The 21,141-nt window shown below is 43.8% G+C and overlaps 1 protein-coding gene across 6 annotated transcripts in view; it reads right to left on the bottom strand.

Annotated features, from left to right (window-relative positions):
* Positions 1-21,141, bottom strand: part of pdzd2 (PDZ domain containing 2) — a 106,282-nt gene that overhangs the window by 76,073 nt on the left and 9,068 nt on the right. For all 6 annotated transcript variants that reach the window (XM_086110510.1, XM_086110512.1, XM_086110511.1 and 3 more), the window contains exons 2-4: positions 12,652-13,030; positions 10,411-10,862; positions 9,323-9,833 (exon numbers count right to left, since the gene is read on the bottom strand). In XM_086110510.1, coding sequence (XP_085966636.1) covers positions 9,323-9,833; positions 10,411-10,862; positions 12,652-12,777 — 1,089 coding nt within the window. In that variant the 5' untranslated portion in view covers positions 12,778-13,030. The remainder of the gene's footprint in view (positions 1-9,322; positions 9,834-10,410; positions 10,863-12,651; positions 13,031-21,141) is intronic.

The following is a 21,141-nucleotide window of genomic DNA, read 5'->3' as shown; positions in this document are numbered from 1 at the left end:
GTACCCTTAACAAGATTCCCTGGGCTACACAGTCAAACGCCTTCTCCAAGTCCAAAAAGTACGTGGAGATTGGTTGAGCAAACTACCATACACCCTCGAGTACCCTACAGAGAGCTGCTCCATAGTTCCAAAAAACACACTGATCCTCCTAAAACTGAGATGCAACTGCCTGACTGACCCTCCTCTCCAGCACCCCTGAACAGACCTTATCAGGGAAGCTGAGGAGTGTGATCCCCTTTAGTTAGAGCACACCCTCTGGTCCCCCTTCTTAAAAAAGGGGAACCATCACCCCGTCTGCCAATCCAGAGGCGCTGTCTATACGATGCCGCAGTATCCCCAAAGGCATCCCCAAAACATCCTGGCCTTGCCACCGAGTAGCTTTTTAACCACCGCAGTAACCTCACCTCCAAGAAAAAGAAAACCCGCCTCAGAGACCATAAAATCAGCTTCCTCATGGGAAGCCCTGTCGGTGGAATTGAGTAGGTCTTCAAAGTATCCTCTCCACCAATTTACAACGTCTCATGTTGAGGTAAGCAGCACCCCATCTCCACTACATACAGAGTTGACAATGCACTGCTTCCCCCTCCTCCTGGTTTCGATCTTTGTTTTGTTTTTTCAATTTCCTGCGCCACACCTGTCATGAATTGTAATGCCTTTAAAAGGACTTTGACTTCAGCAGTCACCTTTGAACCTTGCCCACTATCCTAGTACTAAGTGTTTGATTTTCTTTACGTTTTTGTTCATGATTCTTAGTTCTTTAGTTGATGTGGTTTAGTCTCGCATGTAAGTATTGTTTATGTTGTTTTATTCATTCATTTTGTTTTGCGTAATTGGACTTCCTTGATACTATGTTGAAAGTGATTTTGCGTTATTGATTTTCCTGTGCTTTGTGCTTGTCTCGTTTTATCCTGGCCATTTGTTGCCAGCAACATTTGTTGTACTTTTTCAGCATTGAGTTTTTTTTGTAATAAATCTCTTGGCTGTCACTTATCCTCGTCGAGGTTTGTGGGATCCCATCCTTACTGGTTCGCAGTGGAACCTGACAGCCGAACACTTCCCATGCTCAAGTTTGCATTCCGCTTGGCCAGGCGGTACCCATCAGCTTGCTCGGAGTCCCACAGGCCAAAAAGTCCCAATAGGACTCCTTCTCGAGCTTGAGGGCATCCATCATCGCTGGTGTCCATTAAAAGGTTAAGGGCATGCTGCCATAACAGGCACCAACCACCTCAGGTCCGGTCGGCTGCTGCCACAATGGAGGCACGGAACGTAGTCCACTCTGACTCAATGTCTGCCACGATGTGGGTGAAGTTCTGCTGGAGGTGGAAGTTGAAACTCATAATACGTTTGGGTCTGCCAGGTTGGAGCCAACACACCACCAAGCGGTGGTCAATTGAAAGCTCCACCTCGCTCTCGAGTGTCCAAAACATGCAGTCGCAAATCCGATGACAGAACCACCGAGTCGATCATCGAACTGCAGCCTAGGGTGTCCTGGTGCTAGGTGGAAATATTGACACCCTTATGTTTGAACAGAGTGTTCGTTATGGACAATCCATGATAAGCACAGAAATCCAATAACAGAACTCCTCCCAGGTCTCGATCCTCCCAATCACGACCCTCCAGGTCTACCTGTCATTGCCCACATGAGAAGTGAAGAAACACAGCGAAATGATGGAGTGTCCAGAAGGAGCGCTCTCCAGCATTCCTTAAAAGGGCTCCGAAAAGGGTGGATACTCTGAACTGCTGTTTGGTGCAAAAGCAAAAACAACAGTCAGGACCCGTCCCCCCCAACCCAAAGGTAGAGGGAGGTCACTCTCCCATCCACCGGAGTGAACTCCAGTGTACTTGCATTAAGCCGGGGGGCAATATAAGTGGAAAAGAGTCCAACCTCTCTCTCTCGAGAGGATTGGTACCAGAGTCCAGGCTGTGTGTGAAGGCGAGTCTGACTATATCGAGTAGCTTCTGTAGCTGGGGATCAGACTGCCACGGTCCCCACCTTTGGCCAACACCCAGCTCACTACCTACCCAACCCCTTTGGACCCTCCCACAGGTCGTGAGCCCAAGCAAAGGGGGAAGTATTCTGTCCTTTAGGGCTGAACCCGGTCCCGTGGGTGCAGGCCCGGCCACCAGATCCTCACCTTCAAGGCCACCTCCAGGCCTGGCTACTGGGAGGCCCATGGTAACCTGCATCCAAACAAGGGAAAACCGGATTCATTTTTCTTACTCATCATAAGGGGTCGGGCGGCACAGTGGTCGACTGGTTAGCACGTCCGCCTCACAGTACAGAGGTCCAGGGTATGATTCTGGGCTCAGGGCTTGCTGTGTGGTGTTTGTATGTTCTCCCAATCCCTGTGTGTGTTTTCTCCGGATGCTCCAGTTTGCTCCCACTTTCCATCAACATGCATGGTAGGGAACACTCTAAATCAGTCTTCCTCAACTGGCGGACCGCGATCCACGACCGGACCGCCGACCTCCTCTTTCCGGACCGCCGACCTCCTCTGTCCGGACCTCCTCTGTCCGGACCCTCGGCAAATTGTATAAAATAATAAATTATAAAGTGATTTTTACGTTATACATTTTATATTTTTGGACTATAATCTGCACATTACCGCGATCGCTTGTTAAAATTATCCGTTGTATTATTTGCGTGCACAAACAGATGTATTGCAGAGAACGCAGCAGCGCGACTGTGTGTGTATAATGTTTGACTAACTGGAGACCCTGGCTGAGCAGGGCATGTCGGCGATAACGATGTGCTGATTGGCTCCTCTGAATTTAAGGTGTGCCCATACATAAGCGTCAGCATATACGATGCGCTGATTGGCTCCTCTGAACTTAAGGTGTGCCCATACATAAGCGTCACGCATTCAAAATGGATGATTGTGTCAGGAAACCGACGCATGCGCGACGCCACAGTGTGCTCACAGCTTCAGCCCAGGAGAGGGAAATGCAATGTACCTGTGTGCAATGATCACTGCCAGAAGCAGGTAGTTTGTCTGAATTGCATACAGTGATGAAACAAGAAGGCAAAACAGGGAAAAGAGAGAGGAACTGTCAATCAATGACTGGACTGTTCTACACATACATACACACAGACAGACAGACACACACAATGGATGCTCACATTTTTCTATTGCTGTTCTGGGTAATTTTCTTTTTCAAAAATGTTAAAAAGTGAAAAATAAAGATATTCCATCCATCCATCCATCCATTTTCCGAACCGCTTGATCCTCACTAGGGTCGCGGGGGGTGCTGGAGCCTATCCCAGCCATCTCCGGGCAGTAGGCGGGGGACACCCTGAATCAGTTGCCAGCCAATCGCAGGGCACACAGAGACGAATAACCATCCACGCCCACACTCACACCTAGGGACAATTTAGAGCGTCCAACCAGCCTGACATGCATGTTTTTGGAATGTGGGAGGAAACCGGAGCACCCGGAGAAAACCCACGCAGGCCCGGGGAGAACATGCAAACTCCACACAGGGAGGCCGGAGCTGGAATCGAACCCGGTACCTCTGCACTGTGAAGCCGACGTGCTAACCACTGGACTACCGGGCCGCCCTAAAGATATTCCAAACATGCAAAAAAAAAAAAAAAAAAAAAAGCTTCAGCCCAGGAGAGCCGCACACAGACAATTAGACAAGACGAATCGCGGGAGGTTTCGATCGTGGGCAGTTTTGCTCCCGTCTACCCGGGGATCTTTGCAGCTGTTTAACAGCAGAACACCGCAACATGGTAAATGAACATCCCAATGGCGTCCTCAAATAATATTTGCATGCCTCAGACATTGCATTCACCTTTAGTGGAAGAACAGCACTGCACATTTGTGTGCTCCCTTGTGTCAGTATTTAAATTGGTTCTTAACTCCTCTTCTTATATATTTTTCAGTGATTTCAGAGGGGATGTGAAAAGGGAAATTGTACAAATGAAAAGGATATTTTTGTTTTCATGTTTAGTATTTATTTTGGTAAAATGAGTATTTTGTTTTGCTTTTGTTAAATTAAGGGAAAAAAGACAACTACTGTTTAACAAAGTTAAAGTAAAAATGTCTTATTTCCCTAAAAGGGCTATTTCTATTATTAAGCAGGCACAACTTAACAAAATAAAAGAGTTCCTCTGCCTCAACACAATACCTCTCATTATTTGCTGTGTACTGGCAAAGTGAATAATTGTTATTTTCATGCACCCCATTATTGGTTGGTTGTGAGGAGTGTTGATTTGTATAAGCTTGGCTTGACCATACTAAATTGGCATATAGCCCTGCTCCCCATGACCGCCGTGCATGGGACCGGACCTTGGTCTTATAAAAAAAAATAAAAAATAAATAAAAGTGGACCTACTGCCTTTCAAGTTGAGGACCACTGCTCTAAATTGTCCCTAGATCTAATTGAGGGTGTGAATGCTGTTTGTCTATGGGTACCCGCCTACTGCCCAGAAATGGATCAGATAGGATCTAGGCCGTGAGCACACGTGGCTCAGATAATTGATGGATGGATCATCAGGGGACTTTGAGCCGTCCATGGTCTGGACCCTCACCTCGGACCTGCTTGCCATATGCCAGGTGCATAAAACCCCAGACAACTTAGATCATAGGATCATTGGGACACTCAAAAGTGACAGCTCATGGAGGGTTACTTCAGAGTTCATATTTAAAAATGTTGAACTCAGTTCAACATTCCAAAAATGAACTAGTTCAGAACTCTGCTTTCCCCAATATGTTGCTGTGAGCTACTACTCTCAAAATACTGGCATTTCGCCACTGTTGCCACCCAGTAGGTCCACACTTGTAACCAGCTGCAATGGTCACACAACATGGGGAATAACTTTGTGCTTCACTGCTTTTTTTTCTTTTTTGGTGAAATGAAAGATATCCACCGTAACTGATTGGCTGCTACACAAAACAAAGACATAACGAATGGTGCTATCGTTTACTTGAACCCTGAACTCAGTTATGGAACCACCAATCAATCACCAATGTACTGAAATAACTCACTGCATTTAATTTTTTTTTTAATTAAAAAAAAAAAGGCAGAGGCAAATGTGAAGTTGTTAAATCCAGTGTAATGGTAATGTGTTCCAAAAGGTAATACATTACATTGAGGTGGTAACAACGTAATATAAGCAGTTACTCGTAACATTTTTCTATTATAGTCAAACCTCCGTTTTCGAATGTCTCGGTTCTCGACCAATTCGGTTTTCGACCAAAAATTTCAAGTTTTTTATGCCTCGGATGACGAACAAATTTCGGTTCTCGAACAAACTGAGTGCACTTCCTGTTCCCCCGGTGCCTGCGTGGTTTTCTCTGGGCACTCCAAATTCCCCCCCACATTCCAGAAACATGCATGGTAGGTCAATTGATCACTCTAAATTGTCCTGAGTTGTGACTGTGAACGTAAATGGCTGTTTGTCTCTGTGTGCCGTGCGATTGGCTGGCAATCAGTTCAGGGTGTACCCCGCCTACTGCCCGAAGATGGTTGGGATAAACTCCACCACAAGCTGCTCGGATAATAGATGGATGTTGATCATTTTATTTATGGTACACAGTCTGGGGTTATTTATCTATTGGACCAAATATGAGTTCCAATATTTCTATTTAAAAAAATATTGTTATTGATTCAAATATTATTCAAAGGCAGTGATTCCCCACCATTGAGTTGAAAAATGTAACATTATACCCCACACAATATAGTTAAAGACTGTCATTACAAGTTAACTTTACCAGCTATGGTGGCAAATTTCACATTTTTCTTTTAAATTTGAAAGCATTAATAAATGAATTAATCACAGATTATTTAAAAGTACCTTAAAAGTCCAAAAGAAGTTACTCTGTAGACCTGCTTACAAATAAAAATAACAGTAACAGTAATATAATATATGTATGTCCTGGGTACGACGTTAAACTGCATCCAACTGGTCCTCCAGGTTGGGGGTTGGGCGTGAGGTTAACAACCTCACCCTGTAAAACAAAACCTGTTACAGAAACGACGAGAGGAAGCCATTCCGGTAAACCACGGCGAAGAAGAGACGGCACATCCTTGGATGTATCTATGACGGGGCCGGGTGAAATCCAGCAGGAAGCCCGACCCCTGATGACCCCGATCTTTGGAACCAAAACCAACACCAGAGTAGGCACCTGGAATGTGCGCACAATGTTCCAGTCTGGTCGCATGGACCAGGTGCTGAAGAATATGAGGGACTATCGCCTGGACATCTTAGGCGTTAGTGAAATGAGGTGGACGGGGCAAGGGCGTCTCGTGGTTGATGGAGCAACTTTTCTGTACTCTGGGAAGCAAGACCACCATTCCCATGGAGTCGGCATCATCCTCTCCAATAGTGCAGCAAAAGCATTGATTGGATGGAAGCCGGTGAATGAACGGATTATTACAGCAAGGCTCTACACCAGATATGCCAAAGTAACCATCGTACAAGTCTATGCCCCAACCGAAGCTGCCTCAGCGGACGATAAAGACACCTTCTACAACCAGCTCCAGACCGTGCTTGAGGAGATCCCCAGACATGACATCAAAATGCTGATTGGAGACTTCAACGCAAAACTGGATAATGGGGGCCTGAATGCCACAGTTGGACCACATGGGTCTGCAGGCTCCACGAACGACAACGGGGAGAGACTGTTGATGCTAACCAGTACCAACGGCCTCAGCATTGGCAACACCTTTTTTGAGCACAAGCGGATCCACAAAGTAACCTGGGTTTCACCTGGTGGCGGGACCCAGAACGAACTGGACTACATCTGCATCAACACAAGGTGGCGCTCGTCATTGCTCGACGTTCGCTCCCACAGAGGTGCAGATGTGGGTTCAGACCACTTCCTTGTGGTGAGTAAAATCAAGCTGAAGCTGAAGAAGGTGAAAAAGGTGCAGCCCAAGAGACCTTACGCAGTGGACAAGCTAAAGGATAACAACATCTCAGAAAGCTTCTGTGAGGAGTTGAGTAGGAAGCTCAAGGTATCACAACACCTTGCAAACATTGAGGAGCAGTGGAGTATGTTCTCTTGTGCCATTGCTGAAACTGCAGAAGCAGTTATCAGCAGAAAGAGGGGTACCAACAAAGAGAGATGGATAACAGACAACACCTGGAAGTTGATTGATGAAAGGAAAGTGGCCAAGATAAAAAGAGAACAAAAGAGGAGGCTCCGGAGCTGGAGGATGGAAGACGAGGAGTACAGGCGCTTGGACAGGGCAGTGAAGAAGAGTTGCAGGAAGGATAAAAGACAGTGGCTAGAAGAGAAAGCAAGAGAGGCACAGGAAGCAGCCGAGAACAACAACACGACGACCCTATACAAGATCGTGCGGGAGCTAACCAACTCCAGGAGCAGCTCTAGCGTGCCAATCAGGAGCAAGGATGGCAGGACACTTCTAAGCGACGAGGAGCAAGAAGCAAGATGGCTGGAACACTTCAGGGAGGTTCTCAACCAACCAATGCCTCCCGTGCTCTTCAATTTCGATCAAGAGACACCAGCTCCAGCTCTAAATATTACATCGAAAGAGATATCCGAGACTGAGGTTGCCAAAGCAATCAAGGGCCTTAAGAACAACAAGGCACCGGGACTCGATGAGGTAGCTGCCGAGATGTTGAAACACGGCCAAGACGCTGTTGTGGAGAGCCTTACCCACCTGTTCAACCTGATTTGGCATGCTGAAGAGGTTCCTGCCGACTGGAGACGTGGGGTCATTGTCACGCTTCCTAAGAAGGGAAACCTCGCAGACTGCAATAACTGGCGGGGCATTACACTGCTGTCAATCCCCAGCAAGGTATTCTGCAGTGTCCTGCTACATCGCCTTAAAGATGAAATGGATAACATCTTGAGGGAAGAGCAAGCCGGTTTCAGGAAGGGAAGGTCTTGCGCCGAACAGATCTTTACCCTTCGAAACATCATAGAGCAGTGCCAAGAACTTCAGACACCACTCATGATCAACTATATCGATTTCAAGAAAGCCTTCGACAGCATCCACCGGGAGTCACTGTGGCAGATCGTCCAGCTGTATGGTGTACCCCTCAAGTACATCAACATCTTCAGGTCATTGTACCACAACTCAACCTGTTGTGTCAAAACCAACAGTGGCACAACTGATGATTTTGACATTGTCACTGGTGTAAGACAGGGTTGCATTCTGTCACCCCTACTCTTCATCATCATAATTGACTTTGTGATGAGGAAGTCCATCACAGGGGAAAAAGTTGGTATCAAGTGGGGAGGGAGCAGACTAGCTGACCTGGAATTTGCAGATGATTTGGCTCTGTTAAGTCACACCCAGCCCGCACGCCAGGAGTTGACCAACAATCTGCATGAGCACGGAGTTAAGGTCGGTTTACGAATTAGCCAGGAAAAGACCAAGGCCATGGCCGTCGGACAGCACCAACACCTTCAACCACTCACTCTACACCAACATGACATAGAGTACATTGACAGCTTCACATATCTTGGGAGTAACATCTCAAATACAGGTGGTGTGGAGAAAGACGTCAACAGTAGACTTGGTAAAGCTGCGGGAGTGTTCCAACGCCTCCGCAACATCTGGTCATCGAAAGCCATCACTACGACCACCAAGCTACGCCTCTATATGTCAGTGGTTATCCCAACAGCGATTTACGCCTGTGAGACATGGATGAAGACAGCCAACATTACCAACAAGTTAGATGTCTTTCATCGGCGTTGCCTGAGATCCATCCTGAGGATCTCATGGAGAGACCACATCACCAACGAGGAGGTGATGAAGAGGGCAGGAGTGGCTGAACTGTCAGACATTGTCTCTGAAAGGAGAAGGAAAATGATCGGCCACGTACTCCGGCTGCCAAGAGAGAGACCGGCAAGTGTGGCCATGGACTGGATGCCAGAGGGTGGAAAGAGGAAGAGAGGTAGGCCAAAGAAGACGTGGAGACAGACTGCCAAAGAAGACCTCAGTGAGATGGGTGTCAGCTGGCATGGAGCAAGAAGGGTCGCCAGTGACCGGAACAAATGGAGGAGGCTCGTCGCCCAATGTTCCAAATAGGAGCGGGCGGAACTAACTAACTAATATAATATATATTACACTTTGGAAGTAACACTGGTTAAACTACATAAGAAGACTCAAACGAAAGCTGAGACAAGCAAATAGTATGTTTCTGATCTGTCCTAGTACCCAATCTGCCAAGACTCAGTGATCACAACGAGAGACAAATACTTTGTGAAACAAACTGAGGCAACATATACAAAGCAGTAGTATCACAAAAACAAACATTCGCAATGAAACGGGGGGGAAACAAAAGTGGAACTGAAAACTACACACAATCGTGCATTACAGGGATGAAAAATGCCCAAATTACCTGGTTCGAAAGTTGACTGCAGAAAGAATCCCTTTTGCTTTCCAACAGTTGACTGCTGTGACTCCTTAAAGGCAGCGTAGCAGTGCCTCCGCGGTGATGATGAGTAACTTTGAAATGAGGAAAGGTGCCACAATTTTCCTCTGTTGGCATATGTGTGGAAATGACATGCCCTGAGTTTTCCTTTGAAGGGCTGAGTTCTTTATTGACAAAGCTAGAAGAGCTGAAGTCACTACAATTACTCTGAAATTCGGAGTCAGGATCCTCTTTGTTGTTTCTTTTGCAGGGCGACCGTGATGTGACCCCAATTTTGCGAGTACGTTTGCACGTTACTGGACTATCAATGGACTCAACAGAAGTGATGCATTGCGGCTGGTCATCGCAGCAGTCATAACTGATGGGAGTGCTTGGACTGTCATCAACACCACAGGGAGGGAGAGGAGCTTTTCGCTTGACTCGCCGCAGCAAGACAAGGCAAATATAGCCTCCATTCCAGCATTGATCAGCCAGGTAACTGGAAATACACAGTCAAGTATTAGCAGGCACTCTTAGCACTTGACAATGACAACAGTGCCACTTTCGGACTTTCGCCTTTTCTTGGCAGTTTTAGCCCATTGGTGTAATCAATGAAGAAGAATAGGAACTTTTCTGTGTGATTCACAAATGTCATCTGTACTGTACAGTACGGTATATGATTTATAAATGTTATCTAATGTTTGTATTTAAAATTTTTTGGGGGGGTTTCAATCTGAATTTCACACAGTGCAAGAATGCAACATAAACGAGAATGGGGGTCAATTATACGTGACAATTACAAATGCACGGCCATGTATGACCACAAAATGTCCAATGGTTTGTAAAATTGTGCATGGATAATAGAGGTTGTTTCAAAGTCTGAATGTAAAATTTTATGATTTTCTGCGCACAAAGAATCTCTGCAGTTGCTCCCTGACAACTATGAAAGATGTAGTTATACATATTGGTTATACTAGGGTGTACCATTATGACTTATTTTTAATGTATTTATATTTGTAATCTTACTTTTAACACAAACCTTGTTTGTCTGGCAATTATTTCTCCAGTAGACTTACCTGGCTCCACTAACATCAACTCCCACCATCAGCTGCCCATTCAGTGACAGCAATTCATCTCTCAGTTTAATTCTGCCCGAGTAGGCTGCTGGGCTTTCCTTTCTCACTTCGGTTACCCAGATGCAGCCCACATGCATGATGGGGCTCTGATCTCTTCTCCTCCTTGGTCCTCCTTTTTTTCTTCCATCAGGATCCCCAAAAATTGGGATGTTTCCGAAGCTAAGACCAAAATCAGATGTATCGCATTCATTTTTCCTGATAGAAATAGAATGAACCTCAACATCTGATCCTTCGTTGGAGGATGACTGATCAGTCGATGAAGCGGTGCGATCCTCCACAAAGTTAAAGTTGATGTATTCTACTAGCTTCTGGATAGCAGCCAGACACAGGGACACGTTTTCCACATTGATATTACTGCAAGAGCACACTTTATCTCCATTCTGGTCACAGGCCTGTGAAAACAATACAAGACATGATAAAGCAATCAACTCAGTTCACTACTCTGAAGATTGTTTGATGAATCTAAAACCATTGTCTAACCCTACTGTATCTTTCAGATCAATTTGACCCTATTCGACGTAATTTTTGCATTCCTTTTCCTTCATAGTTCATGACTTTTCCGGGAAAAAAAAGAAAAAATTATAATATGCCTTTCATTTGACACATCGGTGTTCTTCACTGTGAATTCGACCCGAGGCTGATTTCGATGTATAAAACATCATCCATCCATCTTCTTCCGCTTACATCGCGGTGGTAGCTTCTTAAGGAGGGACGGCCAGACTTCCCTCTCCCCAGCCACTTCACCCAGCTCTTATGAAGGATCCCGAGGCATTCCCAGAGCAGCCGGGAGCGACTTCTGCCAGTGGGTCATTCCCGGAACACCTCACCAGGGAGGCACCCAGGAGGCATCCCCTGATCAGATGCCCAAGCCAACTCATCTGGCTCCTCTCATTGCGGAGGAGGACCGAATCTACCCTGAGCCCCTCTTGGATGACCAAGCTTCTCACCCTATCTCTAAGGAAGAGTCCTCAAACACTGCCTTGGAAACATATTTTGACCACTTATGGAGGGGGATGTTGTTCTGTTAGTTACAACCCACAACTCGAGAGTGAGAATGTAAATTGACCTGTAAATTTAGAGTTGAGTCCACATCACTGTTTATATCATGTTTTGTATTGTAAGGTACAGTATCTTAAACAAGAGGAACAAGGAACACCTTTACGAAACTATATGCCTGTAATATGATGACACACGACCTTACGAAACATAACGTTAGCTAGCAACCAATCTTAGCTGATTTACTTTCAAAATTGCAGCGTAAATAGTACTGAATAGTAATTCCAGCAGTAGACTCTGACAAGTTCGACCAGTCATTGACATACCGCTTAAGAGAGAACACCGAAGTACTGTGTGTGCAGTGATTCGTCACTTTGGGGCACTGCAATGTAGTGCCCAACCTTAGAGACCTATTGCATTGAATAGAAACTATTCTGCATCTCAAACATTTAACAGGAGTCCATGAGTCAAGGCATGTGCGCTCCAGACCAGAAGTGTGTCGTGATTTCAGAAAGCAAGGAAAAACGAAACTTCATCATGAACTACTTTCTATCCAACACATCTAAAATAGATAATGTATTTTGAAATACTGTATTTCGAGCTAATTATCAATATTTTTGTTTCATGTTCTGTCTTCAAGAAAGCAAAAGTGGTACCCTGTATTTGCCATCTGTCACTAACTGAGGGGTACGTGTATGGTAAACGTTGAAAAGATTTAGTTGTGACCCACTTGCAAGCTTCTTGAGGTTGCTCATTTTGGGGGAAAGTGAAAGGGTAAAATAACAGCAAGCCTTTGGGCTTCTGACACCACTGATCCGTGTAAATGACAGATAAACGGGAAATATCTCCCACGCTCATTAAAAGAAAAAACAATCTCTTTAAAATTGAAATTCAATTAGGGTGAATTTCAGATACATGTTTCTCAACAACAGATTTTTTCTTCTTCCTCTTCTTATTTTTTGATTAGTTAATGGGCTATTTAGATAAACAATGTACAATATCTGACAAACTGATAATTGGATGTTTAAATTGTAACAATCAAATTGATGCCGTGGCTAGAAGTCTAATAGTCTGTAGTCATGTAGGAGATTGGTTTGCGTGATTGATTTTGGTAGACGGGAGAGTGTAGGAAAATGGGGAAAAAAGTATCAACAAACTGCATATACACAGAAGGAGGCAAAGTACCTTGCTGACACAGATGGCAGTTTCCAATTTCAAGTTGTCCTTCTGGTGTGATCTTTCGCCATGAGCTCCAAGCCACTCCTTGAGTAGTGAAAGGATGCTGAGGGCATTGTCCTGGGATATGGGCATTCTGACATCCTAGGCCTGTTGAGACTTCCTCACCAACAATAAAGTTGATGCTGCCAAATGTCCATGCAGGCACAAGGAATAAGTTTATCCTGAGGGCCTTAAACCAATCTCGAAAACACCATGATGCAGCCAACCCTGTCAATGTCAGTTTGTATCAATGCAAGTCAATCTTGTGTTCAGTATTCCAGATTGTGGAGGATGGTTGGGGTGCTTGTATAGGTCTTGGGGGGATTTTGTAGCATCCCACGAATACCTAAAAGGAAGAAAATTACGTTGTTTAATTTAGTATTAATCAGACACATTATATATCAGTACTGTTTTAATGAAACAAATCTTATTCTCTCAACTAGTCTAGCCTGTGAAGAGTCATCCAGAGTGCTGTGTAGGTGCAATCAACAAATGAACATTTTATAGCCTCACAAATCACCTCAGAGTGGAAAGGGAAATTAAGTACACAATAGGGAATAAGTAGGAGCATTTCAACACAATGGTTCTCAGTCGGAAAAGTGTGGAGTGCCGTCTCCGGGTCAGGGATGAGATCTTGCCCCAAGTGGAGGGGTTTAAGTATCTTGGGGTCTTGTTCACGAGTAAGGGCAGGAGGGAGCGAGAGATCGACAGGCGGACTGGTGCAGCGTCTGCTGTGATGCGGACTTTGTATAGGTCTGTCATGGTGAAGAAGGAGCTGAGCCAAACGGATACCCCATGAAGAGCTGGAACAAGTGGCCGGGGAGAGGGAAGTCTGGGCTTCCCTGCTAAAGTTGCTGCCCCTGCGACCAGACCCCAGATAAGTGGTAGAAAAACAGATGGATGGAATGGATGGATCTCAACACAAATGCAGCTTCGTTTCAAAGGGTGGAATGCTGAGTCAACAAACTCTTATTTTGATTGGGTGGTCAGAAACAGACTAAAGAGATGAAATGCTTCACAGTTTACCATTAAAAAAGTGATTCATTAGTAGCACAGTCAAACCTCTTTTTAACGTACCCCGTTGACAACATTTTCACCCCTATAAGATTCACAATTCAAAGTTCCGACCACGTAATTCATTTTCCGTTTGGCGATTTTGCATACGAACACCTTTACACATAATCTTCATTATAATGACCAGATTTTTCCCACAAAAAAATTGAAAATGCCATCGTTACAATGAAACGTGGGAGGCTAACTGCCGCCGTGACCTTATGAAGAAAATGTACAGCGTAGGATTCCCCTCTGTTGCTTAGCAACGCTACTGATCGACTTGTACATTGTTGTTGCGGAGGCACCCTCTTCCTTGTGTGTATTTATTACTACGTGCTTTTTTATTTTGGTGAGTCCACATCCTGGGATCTTCTGTTTGTCTCTTGCTTTTATCCTTCGTGCCATTCCTTCATCTCGTCCTCAATTCTCCAACATGAAGCCGGAACCTCACCTTGTCTGCAAGGCGCCATTGTGTCTCGAGCTGGATCATCAGATATTTTAATTAAACGCTCCCTTTAACCTCTGCCAACTGTCTCCCATTCACTTTTCTGTCCACTTTACTTTTACTTTTGTTATCCGCAACATGTCTGGCAAACAGAAGCAAATCTCGCTGTCTGTAAATTTTTTAAATTCTCACTCCCAGGACGAAGCTCAGCCGAGATTATGAATTGGCAAAGTTAACGATTTCGACCATCTGTAATGACAAAAATAAATAAATCATGGCAGAGTTTGAGGCCAACAGATTGAAGGATGGTGCCACCCCCTCCAGCGCGCCCTGACAGCACTAGGTAGCTCCTTCAGCCAGAGACTGTTACACCCGCGCTGCAAGAAGGAGAGATACCGCCGCTCGTTCCTACCCACTGCTGTCAGGCTGCTGAATAAAAAATAAAATGATGTGGAAAACAATTGTAATTAGCACAGCCACCTTATCTATATTTATATTGCACTAATTGAACAGTGTACATCGAAACAGTAACATTCATGTTGGGGATGTTTTTCTTCTTTCTACCCAATCTTGCTGCTGTAGACTGTAAATTTCCCCATAATGTGGGACAAATAAAGGATATTTAAGGTCTTAAATGGCTTCGGGGAGCGGCACAACCTGAACTGGGGAAGTCACTTTTCATTTGCTTACCTCAGAAACGAAGTTAGAACGCTACGGTTGTTTGTTTCATGTCTTGTAAAATAATTTTTCCTTCATGCCTTATACACATTTTAAATGACATGTTAATACTCTATTACTGTTACGTTTCGGACAAGCCGAATTAAGTTTGGACCCCAAAGTGTAGACGTCAACAAGGTCTCCGTAGCAAAAATATGTTTTAATACAAAAATCGCAACGACAAAGAGGTAACATAAAACGCTGGTCAAAACAAGGACCAGAGGGCACTAAAACGAATAACAAAAAGCGCTTGCACAAAAGGCAAGGGGGGAAAATAAGTACCGCGAAGACAAACAAAAACAATGTATCAAATACACGCAAGCCAAATCACAAAACAAAACCCATACTTACAAAACCATTGGTACAGAGAGTTCAAAAAGCGAAACACGACGAGGTCTATAGCAAACATAGTCTATGAGCATTGAAACAGCAAGGCATAAACAATACTCCGACAACAGGTGCACAGCAGAGGAGTCCTTAAATACAGAGTCTACTAATCATAGATTGGCAGCAGGTGTGCACAGAAGTCCGCTCATGCCACTTGCTGGCCAGACCGAAAACAGAACCGTGACAATTACATGTTCATGTTTTTACATCTAGAAATGTTCACACTGGATTATTGATAGAGAAATCTATGAACAAAATTGTATCATGTTTAAAGTTTCGGTTAATTTGGGCATGTCTTGACATACTCAGTGCAGAGGCGTCGGCCGTTTGGGCGGAGGGCCTTTTCTTGAGTAATCACGGGGGGCGAACAGATGGAAGAAGACTAGATTCAATCACAGAGTGGGAATGAACAAATTGGGAACAAAGAGTTGTTGAATACCAATAGACAGTTTGGGAACAGCTGTCACGCCCAGGTGATAATTTGTCATCAGCAAAGTCTGTGACTTGTGTATTCAGGTAGATCAGATCATTACCGAGAGGCCGGGCCGGGGGGCGCGGTATGCAAATCTCGGGGGCAGTGTTTTTCTTGTATTTTGCAATAAAAGTTCGAACCGGCGGAGAGGGAGCCGAGTGTGTATCATCGGAGCAACTAACCGTCGTTCGCTCTCAGAGATCCGCTCCCGCCAATATTGAAGACAATTTTCCTGTGTGCCGAGTCATTTCTTTAACTTTGTCCGAGAAAATCTCTGACAATTATACATCAAAGTTGGTGGCCAATTTATTTGAAATGATTACAATGAACTACCATTATGTCCCTCGGGGTATGTTGTAACAAGGTTTGACAGTACAGGTACTATCTTTTGAAATTGTAATTAACACCCTATTGAGTGTTTTGGCAGTAACTGAATTAGGGACGGGTACTGATGATGGTACTTTTTTGGTATGAACTGATTTCGGTCGGTTCTACCAAGCACCCATTCACATGAAATCGAAGAGTGCCATGTTTCGGTCCCGAAGCCCGTTTTTCTCAGTTGTGACAGTGTGAGAGTAGGTTTTCTATGGGGCACACCAACGTAATGACGTCACCCACTCATACAGGATTTCACACACGCTGTTAGAATACATTGTCTGTCCTCTGTGTTCCACTGTGTGCCCCTCGCCCCACTCTCTTATTTTTGGTTAACATCCATCTATCTATCCATTTTCTGATCCGCTTGTCCTCCCAAGGGCCACGGGGTGTACTGGAGCCTATCCCACCTGTCTTTGGGCAGTAGGCGTGGTACACCCTGAACTGATTACCAGCCAATCACAGGGCACACAGAAACAAACAACCATTCGCGCTCACACTCACACCTAGGAACAACTCATAGTGTTCCATTAACCTGCCATGCAAGATTTGAAATGTGGGAGGAAACCGGAGTACCCGGAGAAAACCCACGCAGGCACGTGTAGAACATGCAAACTCCATACAGGAAGGCCAAAGCCAGAACCAAACCCTGCACTGTGAGGCCAACGTGCTAACCAGTCGCCCACTGGGCCGCCTATAATTTATATAATAACTACAATTTTAGATAGATAGCTAGATTTATACATGTATTGGAAATTACTGAGATTGACTGCCATTTGGCTGAATTTGACATATTAAGGTTATTCTTTTAAATGGCAGTTAGGTAAAAAAATAACAATAATAATTTTAAAAATTGCATTGCTTGGACCCAATTAGTTATATTCATTCTGTCACGTTGCAAGGTGGTGGTGGACCCCAAAAAGCAGGCAGGAGAGAGGAGCAGGGTGTACTTGAAGAATTGTATTAAAACAGAGAAAACTAAATCCTAAACAAACAAAGTCCTGAAAACAAAACGAAGCCAAAGTATCAAACAAAACCATGACTGAAGCAAAAAAAACTATCAACAACAGAAACATGACCAGAACAAAAATGACAGCAGCAAACAGCAACAAAGAAACAATGACCCGACACTGAGTGGTCGTGCCGAGTCCTTTTAAATCATGGTTATTTTCTCCCCCTCTCCCTCCATTGTGGTTTCTTCCGACTTTCGGGGTTCAGTGAACGCTGGCGCGTTTTGGCTGCTGCTGCGCAACCCGTACTGTGTTTTATTGTTTTTGTCTGATTGTAAAGTGTCCTTGGGTGTCTTGAAAGGCACTTATAAATAAAGTGTATTATTATTATTAATTAGATAACAACCAACAGGAGAACCCTGCAGTGCCACCTGTTGGTCACAAACAGAATCATTACACATTCAACATTACAAGTTGGGTCAAAACTGAATAACCCAATTTTTGGGCGGAAATTAACCAAGTGTGGGTCAGTCCTTTCTTAACACAGTAATTGGGTCAAATGTAACCCAAAATAAGTTATTTTCTACCCAACTGTTTTTACAATGTATGGGAAAGTGATGCTTTGTTCTATGTCAAGGATGTTAAAGCAAACAAAAAAAAAGAAAATCAAGGTTGCATATTCTGTATTTACAGCATGCGTTTTGGTGTTGATGAAAAAGTTAAGTGAAGTTAAAATCGATTGAGAAATGAGTTATTATTTATCCAACTTCAAATCTCTCCTCAAAACCTACAGGGTCAAACTGGCTTTTCTTCAAAACATTTTTGCTGCCAGTTTTTAGTACTTTATTTTGTAACATGTCTTTGGGTGTCTAAAAAAAGACTACATACATCAAATGTCTAATTATTATTTTGGGCAGCATTGTGGTCGACTAGTTAGCACGTCCGCCTCACAGTGCAGAGGTCTGAGGCTCAATTCTGGGTGTCCCCCATCTATTGCCCCAAGTCAACTGGGGCTCTGACATGCGTGATCCTGGTGAGGATAAGCAGCTCAGATAATGGATGGATGGATATTATTTTCACAACACGTGCACTGCCCCATGGGAATGTGACCGCCAGCAGCGCATTGCTGAACTGGTCTGCTGCTTAACTATGCTTTCATACAAACGGCATTTGAAGCGGCTGTGCTTTTATAAGTATATAATAGCTTGCGTTCACTGGCGATAGAACGTGGGCCATTAACATAGCATCAAGTTTCGTTGCGCTTTAATGATGGCAGTAAAAAGCCTTTGATTGCCGTAAAGAATTTCACAGTGGGGTCTGTACAGGGCATTCACTGTGTAATATTTCTCAGCAGTCAGTCTTGTATTTCTTTACTTATTAATTTTATTTTATGCTCAACAGTTATATGGTATGTGCTATCGTAGTTGTGCAAAAATCTGAGATCTTTGTGTCCTTTCTTCTTATTCTGTCTGTCATGCACATCATTATGGGGGTGTCACCCAGTGATCAGACTGAGACACCATTGCTTGTGTTGAAATTGAGTATATATTTTTATATATTTTTTTAAATGCATATACAGATATTTCTTTCATTTTATTTAGTTATTTGTTTTTAAAAGTCATTTTATTGTGTGCAGTATTCTACAGGGTGTCTATAGAGTCTGGACACAGAAGTAAATGAGACAACAAATTTCATAAATAAATGTGATGAAATCAAGACTTGCTTTTTTGATATCAAAAATACACCACAGTTATATTTTATTCTGAATTCCTTTATTTTTTATAATGATGAATCACAATGTTATTATATTTTTGTTATTGGATTGGATTGAACTTTATTGTCAAATGTACTGTATGTGTAGCACGTGACATACAGCACAGATGAAATTTCTTCCCTCTCAACATAAAACAAGAGGTTATGACTATTAGGTCACTTTTCAACACTGCTCAACCTGTAATAAGTCGTGATGGGTCAAGTCAAGTCAAGTCAAGTCAACTGTATTTATAGAGCACTTTCAAACAGCCATCGCTGCATACAAAGTGCTGTACATGGAGCAATTTAACATGCACAATAAACAGTAAAACAAATCGGTAATAAAGGCGGTAGAAAGCACCAAACAGTACTGGAACCAATCCCAGCAGACTTGGGCAAAAGGCGGACTACACCTTTAACTGGTCGCCAGCCAGTCGCAGGTTACACAAAGAGACGAACAGCCATACACATTCAGATCCACAGTGTCACTGAGCGGGAACCAATCCCACGCTGCCCGCACACAAATCAGGCAAATCAATTACGATTATTGTTATTATTATTATTATTAAAGTTGGCTTTAGTTGTTTGTTCTTTTTTCCTGTTTTTCCAAGTGGCATCGTGTTCGATCTTATCACTTTTCAGGAGACCCCCAAAATTGCATTTGTCTTCAATAATGAACATTACATCGTCAAAGAAAGCAAGATATGTTTAACACTGAAGATTGTAATTTCATCCATCCATTTTCCGATCCGCTTTATCCTCACGAGGGTCACAGGCGTGCTGGAGCCTCTCCTAGCTATCTTCGGGCAGTGGGCGGGGGACACACCATGAACCAGTTGCCAGCCAATTGCAGGGCACACGTAGACAAACAACCGCTTAGGCTCACAATCACACCTCGGGACAATTTAGAGTGTTCCGTTAACCTGCCATGCATGTTTTTGGAATGTGGAAGGAAACCAGACTGCCCGGAGAAAATCCATGCAGGCACGGGGACAACATGCAAACTCCACACAGGAAGGCCAGAGCCTTCCAGAATCAAACCCTGCACCTCTGCAATGTGAGGCAGATGAGCTAATCAGTCACACCGGGCCACCTTCCATTTACCATTTTAATCAAATTGGATTTTTCATCTGTTGGACTATACTGATAGTTTTTTTTTGTTTGTTTTGTTTGTTTGTTTTTTAGCGGGCACAGGGGTTTAATGACAGCCTGATGGACTAACGATAGACGGACTGGTGGACCAGTGTAATATTCTGACTGAACTGCTGATTGAAGCGCGGTTAAAATAATATGATGGACTGACGATTCTATATGGTTTGTCTTGAAAAAATTTTGGATTGAGGATGACAGACGGGTGCCCAGGCCACTCATGAAAGACGAATGACGGACCGTCAAAATTTTGTAAATTGTGCACCACTGGTAGTTTGCATGATTTCTTCTTCTTGGTAGTGTACAGTACATGTAAATAAGCGGGTACGCGAGGTATAAAAAAGTAAATCTCTAGTCTTGGAACACAATACAGTAAATATTCTCTAGTACGGACTCGTGTTTGCGCTGTCCAAATTGTCCTGATAACAGAAATTCCTCATTTGGGAAATGAGCATGGTACATGTCCTTTATGAACCTGCAAGTATGTTGACAAAATGCACGTGTAACAACACAATCAATGAAATACAAAAATATACTGTCCAAAAACTGTTTATATAACAAAAACTGCAATACGGGTGTATCCCCAAAAAATCACAACAGTAAAATACATACAGTTTATTTTTTTCTGTCTTGGGAAAAAAGATGTGTATTTTGGATTGTTTTGTTGGATGCATTCTTTGGTTTATGACAATGTTTGCCTGCGTGTCAGACAGTTTTCTTGCTAGTTGCAAGTAACTGTCCCGTTGATCACTGATGTCTGGTCATTCTTGTGCATACTGAAGGATTTTTGTTGCCATTTGCATTGCTTCCTTGCTGGATGGTGGCTTGTCATCAGGAGTTGGATCGATGCCTTGTTTTTTAAAGTTTCGTAGATTTGCGTCTTTCCGACTCCAAGTGTCTGCTGGATCTTTTTAACTTTGTGTCCAGCCTGCTCAAACGGATGCATTTCACTCGCTCCGCTCCAGTCGTTACAGTTCTTCTACGTTTCGATGCGATGATCTACACGACGTAAGTGAATAAAGTTAAAATCTTTCGCAATTACAGTACGGCACGGCAATAAAAAGTCGCTTACACGTCTTCGTTTCGAATCTGATGAATGAAAACGGCGAAGCGAACACGTTTCTTCGGTCGTGTCGAGTGGGTGCTGCTTTTAAGCT

Source organism: Hippocampus guttulatus, chromosome 5, assembly GCF_054856545.1.
Source record: "Hippocampus guttulatus isolate MCC_2025c chromosome 5, RoL_Hgut_1.0, whole genome shotgun sequence".
NCBI lineage: Eukaryota > Metazoa > Chordata > Actinopteri > Syngnathiformes > Syngnathidae > Hippocampus > Hippocampus guttulatus.
This window is presented reverse-complemented; position numbering and strand designations above follow the sequence as displayed.